Genomic DNA, 21,721 nt, shown 5'->3' with positions numbered 1-21,721 from the left:
TATATATATATATATATAATAAATATACACAGTACACATACATATATTATGTAAACAAAAACTTGTTTTGGATGCGATTCATCGCGATTAACCGTTTGACAGCACTAAATTTTACTCAGCAAAAGCTAGCATAGCTGGCATAGGTGTGTGTTACTCACAAGTCGGTGAACAACACGGGCGAGTCTGCGCGGTGAGACTGCACATCTTGCATGGCGTTCCACTCATTGATGCAGTGTTGGTCGGAGGTCACACGGCTCTGATAGTAACTGACCCAGGTCAGGAATAGACTCCCCGGGTAGTAGTTATGACATCTGGCCACCTCGCAAACCTTATGCAGGGACTGCAAGGCTGACCTGTGAGTATGTGCGAGAGAGAAAATCCATTAACACTATGTTTAAAAAAGTATGAAAGTGAAAAAAGCTGTCTTTATAGACACTTACCACATGGCCTGTACCGAGACTGGTTTGAAGACATGGACTCGGTTAACGGTGGACACACTGAAGCCACTAATAAGAGGAATACAACACGTTCAGTCTGAACACTTTGTAAAAGTTGTGTTTAAAAAATGCAGAACTTGGTTTGTGTGTGAACGTTATGCCTCACCCATCTCCATCCAAGTGTATAAGCGTATCGCTCCACAAGGGTAAAACCAGCCCAACTGTGCAAGTGCTACAGGAAACACATGATCACATGTTATGAGCACCACCTTCTAGAGCAGCAAATGAAAAACGAATGTAATTAGCATATGCATTATAATGACCTGTCTGACTTGCCAAAGTCCATTCCCAGAACCACACTTTCTTCAGTGTCCTGTCTACCGTTTGTGGAGACGATGACCATGTACCGTGTACGCAGGGTGTATGCACTCTCTAACCGGACAGCCTGTGATAAGAGACTCGATCAGCATTCTGTTGCCTGTGTTTTGATTAATACGGTCTGAATGGTGGTAGTTACCAGGCGGATGGTGTCCTCTGGGCGCAGCAGGGTGATCATGGTCTGCAAATGCTGCTGAAGGTCACCTGCGAATGAACCATTAACAACTATAAACCTCCCAGATAATAATGCTGTGACATTTGCATACTACAGTTAAAGGGATAGTTCAACCAGAACATTTTGTCATCATTTACTCAGCCTAATGTCATTTCAAACCTGTAAGAGTTTCTTTCTTATGTTGAACATATAAGAACATTTTTTGAAGAATGCTGGTAATCCAACAGTTGATGGTCCCCATTGACTTCCATAGTATTTCCCCTACTATGGAAGTCAATCGGGACCAACAACAATCTTCAAAATTCTTCAAAATATATTCTTTTATGTTCAACATAAGAAAGAAACTCATACAGGTTTGGAACGAAATGAGGGTGAGTAAATGATGACAACATTTTCATTTTTGGGTGAACTAGTCCTTTAAATTACTCAGAGGTCAATTTCACTTCCTCCCATATGAAACATATGTTCTTTGTCAGGCTGGAGTTTGATTAGCTCGAGTTTTTTTAAATTAGGAATAGAAATATTAAACCAACTGGAGAGTTAAAAACAAGAAAGGTTAATGAGAGTTGCTTAAAGCGAGCTCAAACAGTTTTTGCACCTTATAATCAGCATGAAATGGAAACTGCAATCATCTTATCTTATCAATTATGACGCATATCGAAATAGCAGTTTCTGAGCCATTTTAACAGCTTGTTTTATTTTTTTGAAAATACATACCACTTAATTTGAATATTTTGCTATCTAATGCAATATAATTTAAGTGTGGCAAAAGTGCCAAAGATGTATTTGGGAACACTGTATATCATTACATACTTTTGTTATTAAAAAAAGTTTAAAGAATAAACAAGAAAAAATAAGAAATAAATAAGAAAAAAGAATAAAAAAGATTAATAAAATGTAATCTATATTATATAATGACTGACAGTTCCTAGTGCCTCTTCATAATGCATTCCTGTAAGCTAATGGGTCTCATAATGAAATCAATGCTGTCTATCTGCAGGCACAGCGGTATGTCTATCAAAATGAATGCAAATGCATGCACAAAAATATTCTTCAGTGACTAAATGTCCTTCATCTCCAGGGTCTTACATATTTCCATATGGTATAGCTCAAAGCAAAACTGAAAACAGAGACCGATTCCATAACTGATTCCATATAACCATTATATTGAGCTGCATCTGACAGCTGGAGAATCAACACAATAGAACCTTTTCATACCTGTGTGTTTATTCCACCGCTGTGTAATGCGGGGTGCTGAAGAAGGGGAGGAGACATTTCCCCGCGGGAGGAAGAGTGCGGCACCTTTGACGGTTAGGAAGTTCTCGCTGATACTGATGACAAAAACAGCGATAGAGAGAAAGATTATTATTATACATATGACAATAAAATAGAAAAGGTAGTTAAATGGTCAACATTTAGATTTTAAATGGTACAGATATTTGATATCTGAAAGCCACAGTGACGCAAAAAACGCACGCCAACTTGGACCACCAAACATTCACATCTGCATTTGCACTATAAGAGACCTCAAAGTGACATTGTGAAATAAGTGAAGGGGGCTCATGCTGAGTGTGAGAGAGACTGTTTCCAGAAATCACTACGGAGACGCTGTTGTTTATCAGCTTGACTATGGCCTCTGCCCGGCAGAGGCGACGTTTGACCCATAACAGCTGTCATTACGAAGCAACACCTTCAACTCAACACTTACACAGTGACCCGAGGTCACGCTCATAAACTGCTGCTTCCGAGGAATCTGAGAAATTCTGTGGAAACTAGCTCTCGGTCTCAGAATTTTGGGGGAGGAAGGATTGCAGAATAGAGGGAGCGCGAGAAGCCCTGGGCAGTCACACCCCGAATAAAAACACAAAGAAAAAAAAACATCAGGCTCAACTGAGCTCATTTCCCACATCCCAGTCACCCCTGACCCAGCTGTTTCCTCCCTTGTCTAGTCTCAGTTTTTCGTCTCCTGTCTATCTCATGGCCTCTCTCTTTTATAGTTGGCCCCAGGGTCCAAAAACAGATCTTCTTTATGCACCAAGAGCTTGTAACACTCCAAAGAGAAAGGAAAAATTGAAATCGCATCATATGACCCCTTTAAGCACAAAATTCAAACAAAAATTATTTTAACTTTATTAGGAAACAAAACATGTTATAAAGCAAATTATAAAAAAGATAGTTTTACACTATAAATATAAAACATACAAACACTAAAATGACAAATATTTGGTCAAGACAATGTGGTTTCATGTTTTTGTAATAAAATCTTACTGATCCCTTTTGGGTCTTATTTAAAAGAAAACTAATTATTTAGCAAAGGATGCATTCAATTGATCATAAGCAACAGTTTGACAGACACTTACACTATCAAAAATACATTTATAATTTAGAAAATAAATTTTTTTTTTTCAAATAAATGCTGTTCTTTTCAACTTTCTATTCCTAAAATAATCTATTTATAAGAAATGTTTCTTGAGCACCAAATCAGCATATTAGAATGATTTCTGAAGGATCATGGAATGGAGCAATGGCTGCTGAAAATTCAGCTTTGCCTTCACAGGAATAAATCACATTTTAAACTCATCGGCAGGTGTGATAAAATGTTCATTTTGGACCCTGGCTGCCACTAGTATGGCTAAGAGATGCTTTGTGGAATACCTTTACAGGAAGCTCGATATGAAAAAAAAACAAAAACAAGAGCAAGACAGACAGACAGAAAGTGAGAGTTTAGTGTAGTCTCTCTTCATGCTCTGCACTTTGCACTTTCATGCTTTAGGCATCATCTATCAGCACATGAGGGGATATGAGCTGCAGACTGGGGTAGTGGCTAATTTTACAAACCTAAAAATAAACGGCAGAGTGAATGAATGCTGATGGACTTTTACAGTGTTGGTAGCTACTGTATATCATCTCATGTAACCAAACACGGCAGCTAAAAGAGAGTTTGTGCAGAAAGCATGCAAACTGCTTGATTACAACATCAGGGTGTGATAAAGATTATTGACTGTCTGGTAGTTTGCAAATAAATATTTTAATTTAAAATATAAATCTAAATATTTAAGCCAATATTTTTTGTTTTCATTTTTAAATTACATTTTGGTCCTGTCGTATGCCAAATTAATTTTTAAAAAGTAAAAATACTCCATGTTATCTCTCAATTAATGCACATTCATAAAATCTTCATGCTTAATAAACAACAAATTGTAAAATGGTTTAAAATGGAGTAGAACATTTACCAAAAGTACTTCAGGTTAATTACCAATATACTGAGTACAAATGGCAGACTACTAAACTCCAAAAGCTTTGACGCGACACCATTTCAGTGACATGTCAAGAATACGACCTGGGACACTACACTGGGCTGGTTTTCTCAGAACAAGTAGCGCAGTATCCGTGTACAGGGAGTGGAGAGGCCACCGGGGCCATGCGATGCAATTTCCACCCACTGGCATTTCACCGAGGCAGACATGTAAGGGCATACACATCCACGCCGACACACAGGAGAAAAAAGAAGAGCATTTAGATGGGTCAGACAGAGGAAATAGATGACCTGGCTGCATTTGTCTACACACAGCTTAGGGAGAGAGAATGAAAGAGGGTGGGAGGGTCATCTTTTGGCATGAAGCACTGGACAGTACTTGTTAGGGCACAGACACAATCATCACTATGTAAGGGGCTGTTGAGAGCCACGCAACAAGCTGAAGATGCCTGACCCCCACCTGTCCCTGGCCATATTAGTCACTCTCCCACTAGGGAAGGGATAAATATAGGCCCGGGCTGAAGGCCTTATGAGTTCAGGCCTGATAGAGATTCAGAGCGAGAGCAGAAGATGGCATTCTGTCACCTTCTGAGATAGAAATTAGGCCCCTTGCCACTAATAAAAGACATAAATAGACAAAAAGAGAGATATGTGAAGATAGAGGAAGGGTTGGACAACACGAATGAGGACACACTAGAGTAAAACTTTGACTACAGGCCTAGTTTTTAAAATCAAACGAGACGCCGAGGCACTATTCTGGTTCACAGTCCTGCTTTCTGATTGGTGCACATGGGTAACCAATTGAAGTCATACTAACTATACTGAGGAAGAGAGGAGGGGTTCTGGTGAAGGGTCAATCCAGAAAAGAAATGTCTGTGAATGAGGCCAAAGAAGCCACTTTTTGAACTATGAAATGAATTTAAACATTTTGGCGTGTAAGATTATATTTTAAGTTTAAGCAATATATTGATAATAATTGAAAAAGTGTTTAAGCACTTCACAAGAAGAGTACAAAATAAGATTGGGTTAGCAGAAATTAAGTCAATTTGGTTAAAAGAGTTACTTTTTCTAAGGTTAAATTAAATACAAGCCTGTTAATTATTTTATTTGACTCTATAATCCTGTTATCGAAATTTTAACTTAAAACTAAAACTATTACAACTCATTTCCGGCAACTGCAATAAAGCTGAAATAAAATAAAATAAAATATTAGATTAACATAAAACTTAAAATGTTTCCTTGGCAGCTAACTGAAATAAATAAGTTTACTAAAATTACTAAAACTATAATAGCATATAAATAATGCTAAAATAACACAGACAAATCCCGTTTAAAATTCTGATTTGTGTTTTCATATAGAATTTCTAGCCATAAACAATGGATGTGTTTAAAACAATTTATGTTATGCCATTTTTAAAATGTTAGATAATAGCTTATATAGCCTAGTTGTCACTCTCAAAGAGCATGGGACTTAGTATTTTATTGCTTTAAATTTTTTTTAGACATCTTTAGCATCATCTCAGCTGGGTTTTGATGTTTCAACACCATTTTTAAGAGTTAGGAGGAAGCAATTTTACAAAACCAATTACGCTCTATATTTCAACAAACCATATCAGACTTCCCCATAACAATGCCAACCCTTAAGCCTATCAAGTGCATATTTAACTTTACTTGGAAGTTGTTCAGCTTCTCTACGTCACAGTGTTTGAAGCCAAGGCAAGTACAGCAATTCTGTTTCTCACTGCAATTTTCAACACACTACTCAACTTCCTTCCAGTACATCACACCTGTAATTTCCCAAGTTAATCATTAAAGCTCACTGACAAACACAGACCTAATCTTAGCTTTGTTTGCCTTGGCAGTGTATGAGGAGTAATGGAGGTTTTTATATGCTTAAATATCAGCATGGTAATTCCCATCAGGTATCTTCTGCCCTATCTGACAGATCAAAGCAAATTAACAACGTGGATTAAGGTTCACTGAAAATTAAATTCCTCATATCTACTGTTTGCAAGATAAAACAGAACTCCACCCCAGTGATCAAGTCTTTCCTACTAACACAACATAAATAACATCAGTACTGATTCTTCTGCATAAGGAGGAAAACGGATGATGCATAACACTACTGACAAATGTCAGGTGACTGCTAGTCAGTCTAAAAACAAAGCCATATATCTCTGTTCTATGCACTGAAACATAAAAGAAACCAATCGACTGGAGTTTAGGCCTGACTCTAAAGATTTCACAATCTGCTGGGGTGTACAGCAATTGGATTTAGTACACGATGTTCATTTTGAGGTTTCATGCTGTCTGGGGTCTTGGACATATGCAAAAGCTGTGGTCGAAACTACAATGTTATGCTACAGTGTTATACGAAAGTGATAAAAAAAAACAGCAAACACAAACAACATTGTGCAAACATGAGAGAAAATCTCATTCAAATCAAATTCAATGATTGACGTAAGAGCTCAGTTTAGCTACAGTTAGGTTTATTGTGCGATCCACCAACATGCTTTCATAATTAATGCTGGCATCTTGCCAGAGCAAAGTCCTGAGTGGAAAGTCAAATGTGTCAAACATTAAAAAGATTTCACTTCAGATTTTTTACATTTGGTCATTTCATGCATCTTGATCGATTGCTATCTGATGGGATACATACTGTACATCACACTTACAAAACAGATACATGTCATATCTACAATACCCACACAATATGCAAATTTAACTGAGTTCACTTTTTTGATAATAGTACAAATGCTGGACGGCAAAATTCTGCAGACCTTGAACCAGCTCACCAAGTTCTGCAAAATTACCTTTATCGATACTAAAAGCAACAGTTGTTATGTACCTCATTTTCTTTGGAGTTCCTGAACTTCTGTATAGCCGGAACAATTTCATGCATTTACACATTGCCAAGTCGCATCTTTTGCATGTGTCTCAAACCACTTCCTGAATTGCATTGCTATCCATCAAAACTTGAAAGCAGCTTGGAGAACATTTACACTACATGATCTGATCTTGATACATTAAAGATTAACAAATCAAAAAGAATATGAAATAACTTTTGAGGACAAATCAAACTGCCTTATGTTCATATATTTTTCAATATGAGAAGCTACCAAAAAACACTGACGTTTACATTTTTCATTAAACATTTAACTGCAATTAAAATTATACACTATTTTGGGGTCAGTAAGATTTTTTTAAAATTAATACTTTTATTCAGTAAAGTACTTTTTCTTACTGAGCCACAAACTTTTTAAACACTAGTGTTTATATTTTAATAATACAAACATAAAACACCCTGTTATCACCTACTACAACTAAAACATGCCAGTACAGATCGCCTCTACTTATGTTGGTTTCCTGAAAAAAGTACTAGACACCATCACAATATATTCATGACTTTATATGGTTATGGTAAAACGCTGTGGCACGCGTTTTAAACACTAGTGTTTATATTTTAATAATACAAACATAAAACCCCCTGTTATCACCTACTACAACTAAAACATGCCAGTACAGATCGCCTCTACTTATGTTGGTTTCCTGAAAAAAGTACTAGAGACACCATCACAATATGTTCATGACTTTATATGGTTATGGTAAAACGCTGTGGCACGCTTATAGTACGACTCATCATTTAACCTCGTCTACAGGTTGGTGAATCACATCTCTCTACTGTCATCTTTCACAACACACACAGTTACGTCACAAAGGCTTGAGAAACATCCACTTCTGTTTCCAGATGTGACGAGAAGCATTTCGCAGTGTATTATTTACCGTAACCAATTGCATTCGTGAGAAAAGTTCGAGACTTGCTTATCAGCGTCAGTGCAGTGATAAAAACAAACAAGACTAATAAAGACTTCAGTGCGTAATGTTTGACGACTAGACTCGTAAATGCGGTGAATAAGTTTAACTTTACTTACAGCTGGTTGATCTGGTTTTGAGAAGCGACCGCGTTGTCGGAGAAGTACGGCATGATTTTTGCCCCGCAGCAGGAGCAAAATCCCCGGGCAGAGGAGCTCTCCGTGATCGCAACACTCTCCAGGGTCATGACGGAGGACCAGAGAGACGGATATCCTCAGACAGACCCCTTTATACAGCCATTATTCTCCCCAGAGTAATAAAAAGCTACCCAAAATAAATAAATCGGGTGATAAATGCTGTGTCCAGTCTGCTAAAATAGTATTAAAATGACCCGTCCATCAGGCCTTAAAAGGAAACCAACGTGGCCTTAAAATAGCGTAATGGTTAATAAAAACAAACAAAACAGTCTCAAAAAGTTCAGTTTCTTTTAAACCCGGTAAACACAGCCCCTAAACAGGCATAAAACAACAAATGAGAACGTATAAAACTACAAAACAAAATCTACATGTGTATTTGCTTTGGTATGAGCCGGCGAGCCGCTTCAATCACACACACTCTGTATGTAAGAACTGCGGTGCGGCGCACTAATGCTTGAACAGAGGGAAGGAGGAGCTGCTGACATGTGCTTCAGGAAGGGTCGAATGCAGGACTCCACCTACGGCCGACACTTTAGACACCCGCGCAACGACACAGTGCAGAACGGGAATGCGACCTCAGCTGCGAAATCACGAGCCTGGAGTGCACTTCAGTGCATCCTTCAGATCAGACAGTTGTTTTCCATGGGCAGTCAAGTGGCTCTATGAATAGCTGAGGTTTAAAAAGAAAGTTGGAACAGGGGGAAATAAATAAATTTAGCACGCCAGGTTTAAACGGGCATCGAGCTTACATTTATGGGTGGTTGTTTATGGGTAAATCTTACAAAACATGTCTAGGTCAAATTTAACAACAAAATCAAAAGGTTTGTTTATTTATTTATTGAATTTACTAGCTTGCTTTAAAAAAGTACATTTCTAATTAATACTTTAGTGTCTCCGGGCAATTTATATACATAATTTAAATTTAAACCATAAATACCAAGATGCATACATATAATTTACATAAAAACTTGGCCTTTTATTTGATTTTGAGGTTAAAAAACAACCCTGGAATGTTTCTTTACAGGTTTGTGAGATTCACCCTTATGCTCTTTTAAGACCCTCTTGAGAAATGTTGTAATCAAAGGCTTTGGTCAATTGAGGTCTGAGTGATAGACTTCTCAGATAGGAGAAAGACAATATAGCTTCACACAGGTGAAAGTATTCCGTTTCTAGTTTATTTAGGCTATGGCCTGTCGTATATAAGTGAACACACAAGCCAAACAATGCCTTTGTTGTCATACGAAGTGGGAAGGGCACATGAATAGCAGGCTTTGAAGAAAAAAAATCATATCATAAGGACTCAAACGTCAGCAAATACTTTAGGTTTGATTCTGATTTTGATTGGAGGACCACAGACATTCATATAAAAAAATAAATATCAAAGTGAGTGACTTGGACTGCCACCAATTCTGGCAGTAAGGAACTAAATTCTTCAAATACATCATTAATTACATTTACTTCCCGATTCATTAGAAGGAAAAGATCATTCTTTGCAAACCACATATTTGTCCCGTCACAAGATTCAGTCTATTTTTTCTGTGTGTCCTTGTCAAAGGCAATGACCTGACCCAGACCTATGGGAAAATCAGTCTTATTTAAAAAGGCCCAACATGACAAACACAGTAAATCTCTCATCTAAATATCCGGGTGAGTTCTTACGCACGACAAGTTAGTCATACTGTCATATTATTTGATTCAAAGATATTTTTCATCATCTTTGGAGACTTAAAGCAATGCGTGCTGTATACTAAACACACACCACTGCGATTCCTATGTATGTCTCAATAAAAGCCTTAAGTAGATGACTAAACTTCAAGACATTTGCGTGAAAGAGGAACCTTGCTAGTTTTCCTCAGTGCAGTACAGACAAGATGTCTGGGTTTGATAGATAAACATCAGTCAGTACAGAGACCAAATGCAAATTAACAAAGTCGGACAGCTGGGAATCAATATTGAGATACTAGTCAATTGTTCCCTCAAAATATCACAAATACCGATGAATGGGACGAGACCTGGTTGAGCTGCACTAGAGAAGGCCACGAGTGTTATCACTATGTTATCTAGCTTTCCCAAGGCAGATGAACTTAGAGTGGTTACAATCATCCGGGTTTAAATGGCGCTCAAATTGATTTGACGCAATATTTACACTGAAGCTCGCAGGCGGCTATGGTAAGGGGGTAAGGGGACATTTCCCGACCAGGCGCCGAGTGCTGCCAATCACAACACACACTGGCCCAGCTAACCAATCACAACACATTTCGTATTTCAGAAGGCGGGCCTTCATTTGATACAGGAACTATTCGAGCCGTTCATGCCAGTCTGGGGAGAGAGGTGTTGTAATAATGTAAAATATGTGAAAAATTATGTGTTTTTCGAACAACCTAGTATGAGAGCCTGTTCTAGTACACCCCCAAAACAAAATCAAGACTTTGTAAATGAGCATAATAGGACCCCTTTAAGACTGCTTGTTTAGAGCTCGCTATTCTAGGGTGACCATACGTGCCATTTTCCCCGGATGCGTCCTGGCCAGGATTTCTATATTGCCTAAAATATCTAGGGTTTGGCTTTGTTTGCGTGTGCAGACTGATCGGTGTATGACATCGGTTCCTTGTGTTTTCGAAACGCTGTCGAGGTACTTTGAATCAAAGCAATATAGAAATCCTGGCCAGGACGCTTCCGGGGAAAATGGCACGTATGGTCACCCTACGCTATTCTACATGTCTAAGTGTATTTTATGTAAACACACTTAAATCTAAATCAAAGACAGATCTGCCACACGTGAATGCATGACGTAGGTTCTCTGTGTTTAAAGGGGTCATATGACGTTGCTAAAAATTTGGTGTAATGCAATGTGTTTATGAGGTTTAAGGTTCAATAAACACATTATTTTCCATATAATGTACATTATTGTTGCTCCTCTATGCCCCGCCTTTCTGAAACGCGTCGATTTTTTACAAAGCTCATTGTTCTAAAAAAGCGAGGTGTGCACTGATTGGTCAGCTATCCAGTGCGTTGTGATTGGCCGAATGCCTCAAGCGTGTGACGGAAATGTTACACCCCTTACCATATTGTGATGCCGTCTCCCAGCAGGACGAGACAAAACCAATAAAACCCATTACAAACAAGGCATTTGTTGCATCCAGTGGGGACATAATTACTGATTATAATGACTTATACTGTCTTTTTATGCGTTGCGTTCCATATCGCGCTGCGTAAACATAAAACCACGTCTGCATTTGTGATCCGAGAAACAACAAACAACAAGCCTACTCTACACTGCTCAAAACTCGCTTTTGAATCATCAGTGGTAAATTATTTAAATATTAAAAACGTACTTACAGGCTGCGAGTCAGAAGCGCCAGACTGTCCTTGCAAAGTTGGAACTGTCCAACTCTTAACTTTTATAAAGAAAATCTCTTTGGATTTGAGACTTTAGTCTTTGCAACTTTACAGATCTTCTTTATGCACCAAGAGCTTGTAACACTCCAAAGAGAAAGGAAAAATTGAAATCGCATCATATGACCCCTTTAAAGCTGATGGCATCACAAGATGGTTTAAACACACCCCATCTCCTTACATTACAATACATCACATTCCGCTTTCCACCGCATTTGCTCTCCTGACAGCACATAACATCTGAAGCCTTATCAAAAAAACACCTCTGGCCTGTTAGCACACTCAGGGTTGTGTAAGCTACTTTGTGTTTATATCAGAGTTTTCGCATTTGACTTTCTTGGCTGGTAATTTGAGATGTTGCTGTTGTCATGTCATGTTTACAAAATTATAAGTTCCTGTTGTGCAACGGCTGTGTCTTGCATGCAATGTCCTGGAAAAGGTCACTAATGCTTCCAAGATTATGGATGCTCCCTTGATTACCCCCATTTCATGACCGCAGTGTTCTTAAGGGCCAGCTGTTTCCTATACTTGGAGCTGGGAATGTGTTTGATACCAATTCCTACTCCATAAAAAAATGGTCAGCCACATGGGAAATCCTGTGGGCGGTACGACCAAAATCATATATTGCGGTATGAGTAATTTTATTACGGTAACAGTAAGTCTTTTTCACAACACAGTGGTTGTTGCTGGAAATTTAAGCCAGTGAATTAAATACTTTACAGAAAAAATAAACTTTATCTATTTTTATTATTTAAAAAATATATATTTTATTACATTTAATAAAATAATATAACATAAAAATCAAATAATCATATATATTTTAATATTTTATATAAAGCAAAATATAAAAATCATATTAAAAAGCATTCATGTGAGATTCACATTGTATGTGTGGTGCATCTCAATGCGTCAAAACCAAATTTTTAACTACATTTTAACAACACTATCTACACTGAAGGCAGCCGTCTCCATTAAATTATTCAGCAGAAATACAACATTATAAACAGCATGGCAGTATAGCTCTACCGGTTGACATATTTACACCTGACCTGGTAAGAAATCTAGGTGAAATTAGAGAAACTCAGGCATGAATAAACTTGCTTTGCCCAGCCCTGTGAGAATCAAACCAAATTCATTTACACACGCACACATAAATAAATATGTGTACGTGGTCCAGAAGAACCTGTTGGGTCACACTGCTTTGACTCTGCAGAGCCTTAATTTCTCTGAAATTTTCTCTATATGCTGGATCTATTTTTCTGTTCTGTTTCCTGGTGCCTGTATTTCCTGCTTTCTCTCTTAACCACCTCCTTCTCCAGCCCCAAGACTAATTTGAGCTGCTGGAATGAGGCCAGTGCACAAAGCAAATGTATTGCAGGCCAGTTAAGACCGAATAGTTCCATAAAAAAAACACAATAGATGCACCGCAGGCCTGCTATGACTTAATAGTCCCATAAAAAAATCAATAAATGCAAATGTTGATGACGACGGCTCGGCTAATATGTACCACAATCCAGACATGCAGACTCAAAAATCTCTTTAGCAGCTACAACTTTCGCTATATATTTTAATACATTTGATTTGTTTTAACCATGTTTTTATTCATTAAATGCATCCTTCTCTGACCACATTGGGTTTTACAAGCACCAAGTCCAGTTTAAAATGCAGCCAAGGTACAGACCACATTTTGTGATTGTGTCTCAAAAGTGATATGATATAAATTTACATCTCAAAAATGGGTAACAAGTAGCAGACAAAATGTCATGTTGAGGTACACTACTGTTCAAAAGTTTTTTTTTCTTTCTTAAGGGTTTCTTTTTCTTTCTTTAAGAAAGATTTCTTAAGGATCATGTGACACTCAAGATTGGAGTAATGGCTACTGAAAATTCAGCTTTGCCATCACAGGAATATATTACATCTTAAAATATATTCAAATAGAAAACAGTTGTTATAATATCTCACAATATGACTGTATTTTTAATCAAAGAATCCTACAGACCCAAAACTGTGTTCCTGAGAGTGCTGCAGATCCCCTCTGCATCCCTTGAAATCTTAAGTGATTGTGCACTGCAAAACATACTTTTAATACAGGCCAAATGTTACGTAATCCAGGGTCAAGTTGTTGCATGGGGGTGCCAGTGGGAAAAGGCAAATGAAAACACACACAACGCTCAGAGATATGAGAATATTGCAAAGAAATGACATCATACTCGTCATAGGATTACCTAACATGCCGTGTAATTGAGGACATGTGTGGCACAGCATTAAGAGTGCCAAGTTTTGGGGTGTCTTGTAAGCTTGACCTGAGGGTTCTAGTTTTTGTCTTGGATACTACACAAACAAAAGGCTGATGTCATGTAAGACCCTCCCAGACGATTCCAACAAGCCAAACAGCGTTGCATAACTAAGCTTGAATAGTTATCGGTCCACCAGGATTCTTATGATTTAAATTAGATCGGCGTCTGAACCCTGTCCAGACCCTCTAATGATAGCCCTACGCCGTCAACCATGTGCTGCAGACCTTCACAATCATATACTTTTGCATATATATATATATATATATATATAAAATTGCAAATATGTGTATATGTATGTAATTGCAAAAGTACAGTCTGCTGTTTTTGCACTGATAGCAGATTTATTCATAATTGAAGTCTGCTATCAGTGCAAAAACAGCTTCACATTACTGTATGTGATAACTCAGTATATGAATCACACAGATATTAACAAAACATACACTGAATGACTGAATGAGCTATGTTCAAAGTCAAATATAAGCCGATATATATATATATATATATTTTTTTTGCACTAATTTTGGGGGGAAATGGAGTTAAATATAACAAAATGTAGAGAGCAGAGTACTACAGTTTTATTAGCTTTTATTAGCATCAATAAATTAGCCAAAATAAATAAATGAACACGCACAGTGTAGAAAATGCATAGATTTTTGAATGACGCCATTAAAATTCTGCAGAAATCAGATTTTGTCTGGGAATCTATGTATAGATTCGCATTTGACGTCCAATTTAGGATAAACCACAACGGTGATAGCGTGAAAGAATTGGATAATCCAAAACAAGAAACAGATGCAAAACAAACAGGTCTGATGTCACTTACATACGTGTGTACTCTAAAATACACAAATATTGCTGACCTCAGATACAGAAAACTGATATTCATGCAAATATTGTAGTGTACTGGATTGCACAGTCACATACACAAGGTAGTCACAGGTCACCATCTTCCTGGTTTCACTTACATAATACCAAACTAATATCAAATTTTTGGTTTCTTTTTCAGTAAACGATATTGATTGTGACATCATATGAAATCAGAGAACGATTTCCACTCTTACTTTAGTTCGATTTCTTCACTAAACCTATATCTGGCCAAAACAGGCAGATCAAACAATGCGGTTCCCCATTCTGAACTTGAAACAAACATTAACGCTCAAAAGGTGGCAGGGTTTGAATATTAAAGTCATGTTCTACTAATTAGTCATGTACTGTTCAGAATACTCCCCCTGGTGGAGATACTGCACATCATAAACTGAATTTAAAAAAGTAATATGAACGCTTTCCTCAAAAACAAAGGTGATGTTTATAAATATGAGAGACATAAATGTGGATTTTAGCATGCTGATGCATGAGATGAGGTAAGATGCAGGTACCTCCTGGGCTGAGAGTGGCGGTCATCTTCAGCACTGCCTTCCTCCTGCAGAAAGAGACAGAGAAAGAAAGAGATACAATGGTCAGACCTAGAGTACGTTCACTTAGATTATGATGGTCCAGCATGAAATTCAACCCACTCAACTTACTGTAACCGTACTCCTGCCTGTACCATTTTCTGCATCGTCAGGCTGATAAACCAATATTTTTTGTATTTAACTGTGAACTGCAGCATGAACAGCAACACACCTTCCCACTATGGCTAGAAAAACAGATAGCATAGTATTCCTCAAATGGCACTATAACAAGCAATAATTAATTTAATTATTCATTTTCATATCATTGTATAGCTTGTTTATTAACAAATTAAGAAACAAATCTGTTCACCAAGGCTGCATTATTTGATCACAAATACAGCAAAACAGCAATATTGTGAAATATTAATACAATTTCAAATATTTGTGTGTGTATATATATATATATATATATATATATATATATATATATAATATTTCAGAATGTAATTTTATTCCTGTGATGACAGACCTGAATTTTCAGTATAGTCATTCATACTTTTGTTTTAAGTGTCACATGATCATTCTTAAATCATTCTAATATGCTGATTTGGTTCTCAAGAAACATTTATCAATATTATCAATGTTAAAAACAGTTGTGCTGCTAAATATTTTTGTAGAAATCATGATTTTTTTTCAGGATTTTTCAGGAAAGTTCAAAAGAACAGCATTTATTTTAATTATAAACCTTTTGTAGAATTAATAATGTCTTTACTGTCACTTTTGATCAATTGAATGCATTCTTGTTGAATATAGAAGTATTAATTTCTTACATAATAATTAGTGCTGTCAAACAATTAATCGCATCCAAAATAAAAAAGTTTTGTATAAAAGTGTATATTTATTATGTATATATAAATACAAACACATGCATGTATATATTTAAGAAAAATATGTTATGTTTATATATAAAAGGAGACATATTATGCCCCTTTTTACAATATGTAATGTAAGTCTCTGGTGTCCCCAGAATGTGTCTGTGAAGTTTCAGCTCAAAATACTCCACAGATCATTTTGAAAATGCCTATTTTGAGTGGAAGCAGAAACACGCTGTTTTTCGTGCCTGTCTCTTTAAATGCAAATGAGCATTTCAGAAGGCGGGCCTTCATTTGATACAGGAACTATTCGAGCCGTTCGTGCCAGACTGGGGAGAGAGGTATTGTAATAATGTAAAATATGTGAAAAATAATGTGTTTTTCGAACAACCTAGTTTGAGAGTCTGTTCTAGTACACCCCCAAAACAAAATCAAGACTTTGTAAAAGAGCATATTAATAGGACCCCTTTAAAACCTGGAAAAGTCAAATTTTCACAATATGTCACCTTTAAATATTTATATATATATATAATATAAAATATAAGAATATAAATATATAAATGTAAATATGTTCAAAATATATACTGTATGTGTGTCTTTATATATAAATAATAAATATACACAGTACACATACATATATTATGTAAACAAAAACTTTTATTTTGGATGTGATTAATTGCGATTAATCATTTGACAGCACTATAATAAGAATAAGAATAAAAAAAAACAATGTAGTGACTCCAAACTTTTGAATGGTAGTATACTTAATTGTGAATAAAATCAGCATAGGTGAGGGCCATCATAAAGATGTGCAGCACTCCACAAACACCTCATTACCAAACAAAATAGAGGGGATGTTTATTCAAAACGCCTTCTCCATCTGCAGTCTCATTACGGAAGAGAATCTTTTGTCTACTTACCAATGACGAGTCAAGCCTGCTTATCGTGCAAGCAGCTCACACATCCCCATCTTCCAGTGATTATTATCTTTCAAAACTAAACCTTCTCACTCATATTTCCTAGCTAAGCCAAACAGACATACACACACACACACACAAAATTCACAAGTAGATGTGTGATTACTGCAAAGCTTCAGGCTTCCTCTGCTCACAAAGTCCCTAGGTTTAATCCATGATGCCTGTCTCAGTAATACCAATCCCAGTGTACTTTTTCTCAGGGATCAGGCAGTCAACCCAGCGCTTCAACAACTCTGCTTATGGTAAATAAGACGTAGCAGGCACAAGTCAGTATATAATCACCATATATGCTATTGACAAAAATATGCTGAGACAGCAAACAACAGTGTGAGAAAAGCTGCACTGCAGTGCCATGAACTCAAGGTGTCTGTGACAAAGTATATTGCCTTAGTAATATGAAAATGTACAACAATGTAACTCTTTCCATTTATTTGAGAAACTGGCTAAATTGATAACCAAATACCAGCTCACACCATGTAAAGTTTGCATGCGGACACGCATCACAACCGACGTCAAGCTTGGCATACTAATAAGGCCCGCTGGTATAGGTTCACTGAGGACTTCGTCTGGAAAACCTTGAGGCATCTCACAAGATGACTCACATAGATTGGCCCTCTAAATAAAACTGAGGTGTTTATTTTTTCTTTTCAAGTATGAGCTTTATATTCTCCCACCATATCATAAAATATGATACTTAAGAAAAACATATATGCAAAGATTAGATTTTTTCTGAACATTATTTCACATGTAATTATTTGACTTAATAAAAAGACAAGAGTTTATTAAAAAATAAAGCTTTTATTTCTAAGATGATAACTGTACAACACTCACCGAATTATGCGATTTAAAACTGTCAGTTGACAACAGTGTAGCAATCTTATATTTTAAGGGTTTATTGCTGCATTTTATACTGCTTCAAATAGCCACTATATGAAGAAGTATATGTAGTGTACAGTATATCTGCAAAGTAACTAACCTTAAACAAAGATAATAATAATAATAATAATAATAACAAAGAACTAGGTCCCATATCTAAATTGAAAAAGGACAATTTGGGGTACAGAACTGGGCTGCAGGGCTTAAATATCAGAATCTCATGCCATGGGGAGAGTCTGTCACTGAAAATTCCTCATTGTGCACCATAAGATGTGACAAAACTTGACATGGGCTTTACAGAACTAACCCACTTTTCATGACCATATCATAAAATATGATACTTAAGAAAAACATATATGCAAAGATTAGATTTTTTCTGAACATTATTTCACATGTAATTATTTGACTTAATAAAAAGACAAGAGTTTATTAAAAAATAAAGCTTTTATTTCTAAGATGGTAACTGTACAACACTCACCGAATTATGCGATTTAAAACTGTCAGTTGACAACAGTGTAGCAATCTTATATTTTAAGGGTTTATTGCTGCATTTTATACTGCTTCAAATAGCCACTATATGAAGAAGTATATGTAGTGTACAGTATATCTGCAAAGTAACTAACCTTAAACAAAGATAATAATAATAATAATAATAATAACAAAGAACTAGGTCCCATATCTAAATTGAAAAAGGACAATTTGGGGTACAGAACTGGGCTGCAGGGCTTAAATATCAGAATCTCATGCCATGGGGAGAGTCTGTCACTGAAAATTCCTCATTGTGCACCATAAGATGTGACAAAACTTGACATGGGCTTTACAGAACTAACCCACTTTTCATGCACCATCTCCCCCTTTACATCAGCAAACGTATTCAACTGAACAGTCAGTGTTGTCCAGATCTCAAAATAGTGGCTATAAGACATATAGACTTACAGTCACAATTTTTACAATCACCTTTTCAACACTTTATTGATAGAACTCTCAAAGCATAAGTCAATTTTGCAATAAAAGCTCATTACACTGCATCTCTTTGAGTTGTCAACAGGAACACAAGCAAAAGATGTGGCAACTCATGGTCAGTCTGTGCAACACAGACAAACATTACATGTGTGTGACACATGCTTGTTGAACCACAAATCTTGTTAATATAGTGACAGTGAGTTTGTGAGAAAACCTTGAGGCATTTCGGAGAAATTGGGAAGTGGTATGAAACCATAGGGCTGGGCTACTTTATCAGATTGCAAGTTTATGAGAAAAATACAGAGTCTGCGCTGCTGGATTAGGCCAAAGCATCCACACATTTGTACAAAAAAGTACAAACTTTAACCTCAACTGAGGCACCCAGTGAAGTGACACATATCCCAGATATCTGTGTAGTTTTAGGAATGTAACATTAAATCTATGTATTTTGTGTGCTTTCACCATATTTCAGGCTTAACTAAGAAACGTCCCCATTATTTAATAATCGATCTAACTATATTAATCAAATGCAGCAGAATGACAGTGCAGTACAATACAGTTTCTGAAGTCCAGATGTCACTGAATATGTACTGCAGATCAGCAGCTAGCAACTAGCTAACAAAACTATCTTACCAAACTACAAAAAACGACCGCTTTTCCTACCTAATAACTCGCCAACTTTAAAGGAGTAAAGCTTTAGTAATTTTAAAATAACATTCAAAATATCAAGCATTAAATTACGAACGTTTAAAGAGAACAAAGCGGCTAGTTGCATGTCAACCACCGATAAGCTCGGTACCGTTTTTGCGCATGCGCAGACCGAGTGAACACCCTAGCTGCCGCTATAGCTCGGACATGAATAAAATCATTTAATAAGTAGAACCAAACTGGAGAAACGGATAATAAACTCACCGACACGCATGGACTAGAGGTTGTACTAGGGGTTGGCGACCGCTGTACGGTGACCAGCGCCATTCAAGGTCCAGGAACACAAGATGTAAGAGAAGGTAGCGGCCAAACTCACATCACTGGGTGCCTATGTGCGACGTCTTCGAGGTCGCTCACTTCTGTTTGCTCTGCGCATGCGCGATGCGTACCAGCTGTCAAACAGATGCGTCATACCTCTCCTGTTGGTTATCTGATCTCTCTCTGAATTCTTTTAAATGACGCTAAATGATGCGTTGCCATGGAAATAACGTCATAATTGAAAGTTTTTTTTTTCTGTGCCAGCTGAATAAAACTATTTGAAACAATTTTCTCTTCATTCTTTTATAATTAGCCTACTGGGGGAACAGGGAGTGTTGTAAAAATGGAATGAGTTGTAACATACATATATGTACATTAATGTACTTTGAATCAAAGTTTATACATAATTTATGCACACTTTGCTTTTATTGTTTCAACCCAACCCAGTATGTATTTCTGTGCTACTTTTAATCTTTTATTTATTTCTTATCTACATTACTTCATAGCAGACAAACATGTGAAATATTACACCAAAGTTTGAGACATGCAGCTTTTATTTTCTTAAATAGAAATTTTCCCTTATATAACAATGAACCTAACCTAACATGTAGCTTAACCTAAAACTGTCATGTCCATATTATCGGTCAACTGATCTAAAACAGAATACCTTCATCTAATCTAATATTTAATCTAATTTGAACACTATTCAAAGCTTCATTTAAAACCTTTGGACTCTAAGTGATACATGATTACCTTCTTCAGTGCAACATTAAGGAAGCTGTGTTCAAGGTGACAGTAAACAATCCGCTCCTAGATAACTGATGCTAAGGTCATGTTTCAGAGAGAGCTGCAGTCAGTCCCTAATCATCCTCATTAAGCTGGGGAACCTGTTCCCCATGCAGTCAAGTCAACTGATGACAACACTACAAACACCACACATTTGTGTCACTCAAAGAAGAGGAAGGCTGTTTATCAGCTGCCAGTCTTTCACAGTCTCCTGGGTTCCACATGGCAATTACACAACTAAAGAGAATTGACAGAAAAGTGTTCCTGTGGCTCAGCGGTAGCGCATTCTGTAAGCAGTGCAAAAGGTTGTAGGTTCAATTCCCAGGGACATACATATTCCCACACATACTGGTAAAAAATGTATAGCCTGAATGCACTGTAAGTTCGCTCCTTCCGGTCGTGCGTATGTGGGGAAAAAAGCAGCGTTGTTTTATCATACTAGATACATTTGAAAGTTCTGTTATAATGCTACTCTGTGCGGTTGTCACCGGTCTATTAAAACGCACAACATATTAAAGCGTTTTTGGTCGGAAATCGAGGGGTTATGACGTCATTGGCAGGCGACACAATAACACTATGGACACGGTCCGTGTCACTAGTTAAAATTGCTAATTTCTCTGGATTTAAACATTCTTCGAAACATTTGGGATAATGTAAGTACACGAGTCAGCAAACCATATAACACTGTTCTAGTGGTTTTTGGATATTTTAATAAAAAAATCTTACATATTGTGCCTTTAATTGAAAACGAGTTTGACATTCAAATTCAGACATATAAGGTGTTGATGAAGGAGAATTTAACTGAGCTGATATTTATTTAGCCTATTTATTTATTTTGCTGATGATTGTTTTCAAATGTCTAAAATAATATATACAGAAATACCAGCCATGATTAATAATATTTGTATCTGCTTATTTTTTGTCAGTGTGCTGCACAAATG

General features: G+C 36.8%; 1 protein-coding gene across 5 annotated transcripts in view; it reads right to left on the bottom strand.

Moving 5' to 3' along the window:
- LOC107743631 (protein phosphatase Slingshot homolog 2-like) overlaps positions 1-20,141 on the bottom strand; it is a 28,469-nt gene extending 8,328 nt beyond the window's left edge. For 2 of the 5 annotated variants that reach the window (XM_016556965.1, XM_016556966.1), the window contains exons 1-7: positions 8,179-8,682; positions 2,209-2,321; positions 955-1,019; positions 761-882; positions 604-669; positions 441-506; positions 159-353 (exon numbers count right to left, since the gene is read on the bottom strand). In XM_016556965.1, the coding sequence (XP_016412451.1) occupies positions 159-353; positions 441-506; positions 604-669; positions 761-882; positions 955-1,019; positions 2,209-2,321; positions 8,179-8,306 (755 nt within the window). In that variant the 5' untranslated portion in view covers positions 8,307-8,682. Of the gene's footprint in view, positions 1-158; positions 354-440; positions 507-603; positions 670-760; positions 883-954; positions 1,020-2,208; positions 2,322-8,178; positions 8,683-15,325; positions 15,370-19,940 lie in introns of those variants that run through there. The other 3 variants (XM_016556968.1, XM_016556969.1, XM_016556967.1) reach the window with 3 other exon arrangements.
- Positions 20,142-21,721: the final 1,580 nt, after the last annotated feature.

Source organism: Sinocyclocheilus rhinocerous, unplaced genomic scaffold, assembly GCF_001515625.1.
Source record: "Sinocyclocheilus rhinocerous isolate Xijiao unplaced genomic scaffold, SAMN03320098_v1.1 scaffold166, whole genome shotgun sequence".
In the NCBI taxonomy this organism is placed as follows: domain Eukaryota; kingdom Metazoa; phylum Chordata; class Actinopteri; order Cypriniformes; family Cyprinidae; genus Sinocyclocheilus; species Sinocyclocheilus rhinocerous.
The sequence above is the reverse complement of the archived record's forward strand: the minus strand, read 5'-3'. Positions and strand labels throughout refer to the sequence as shown.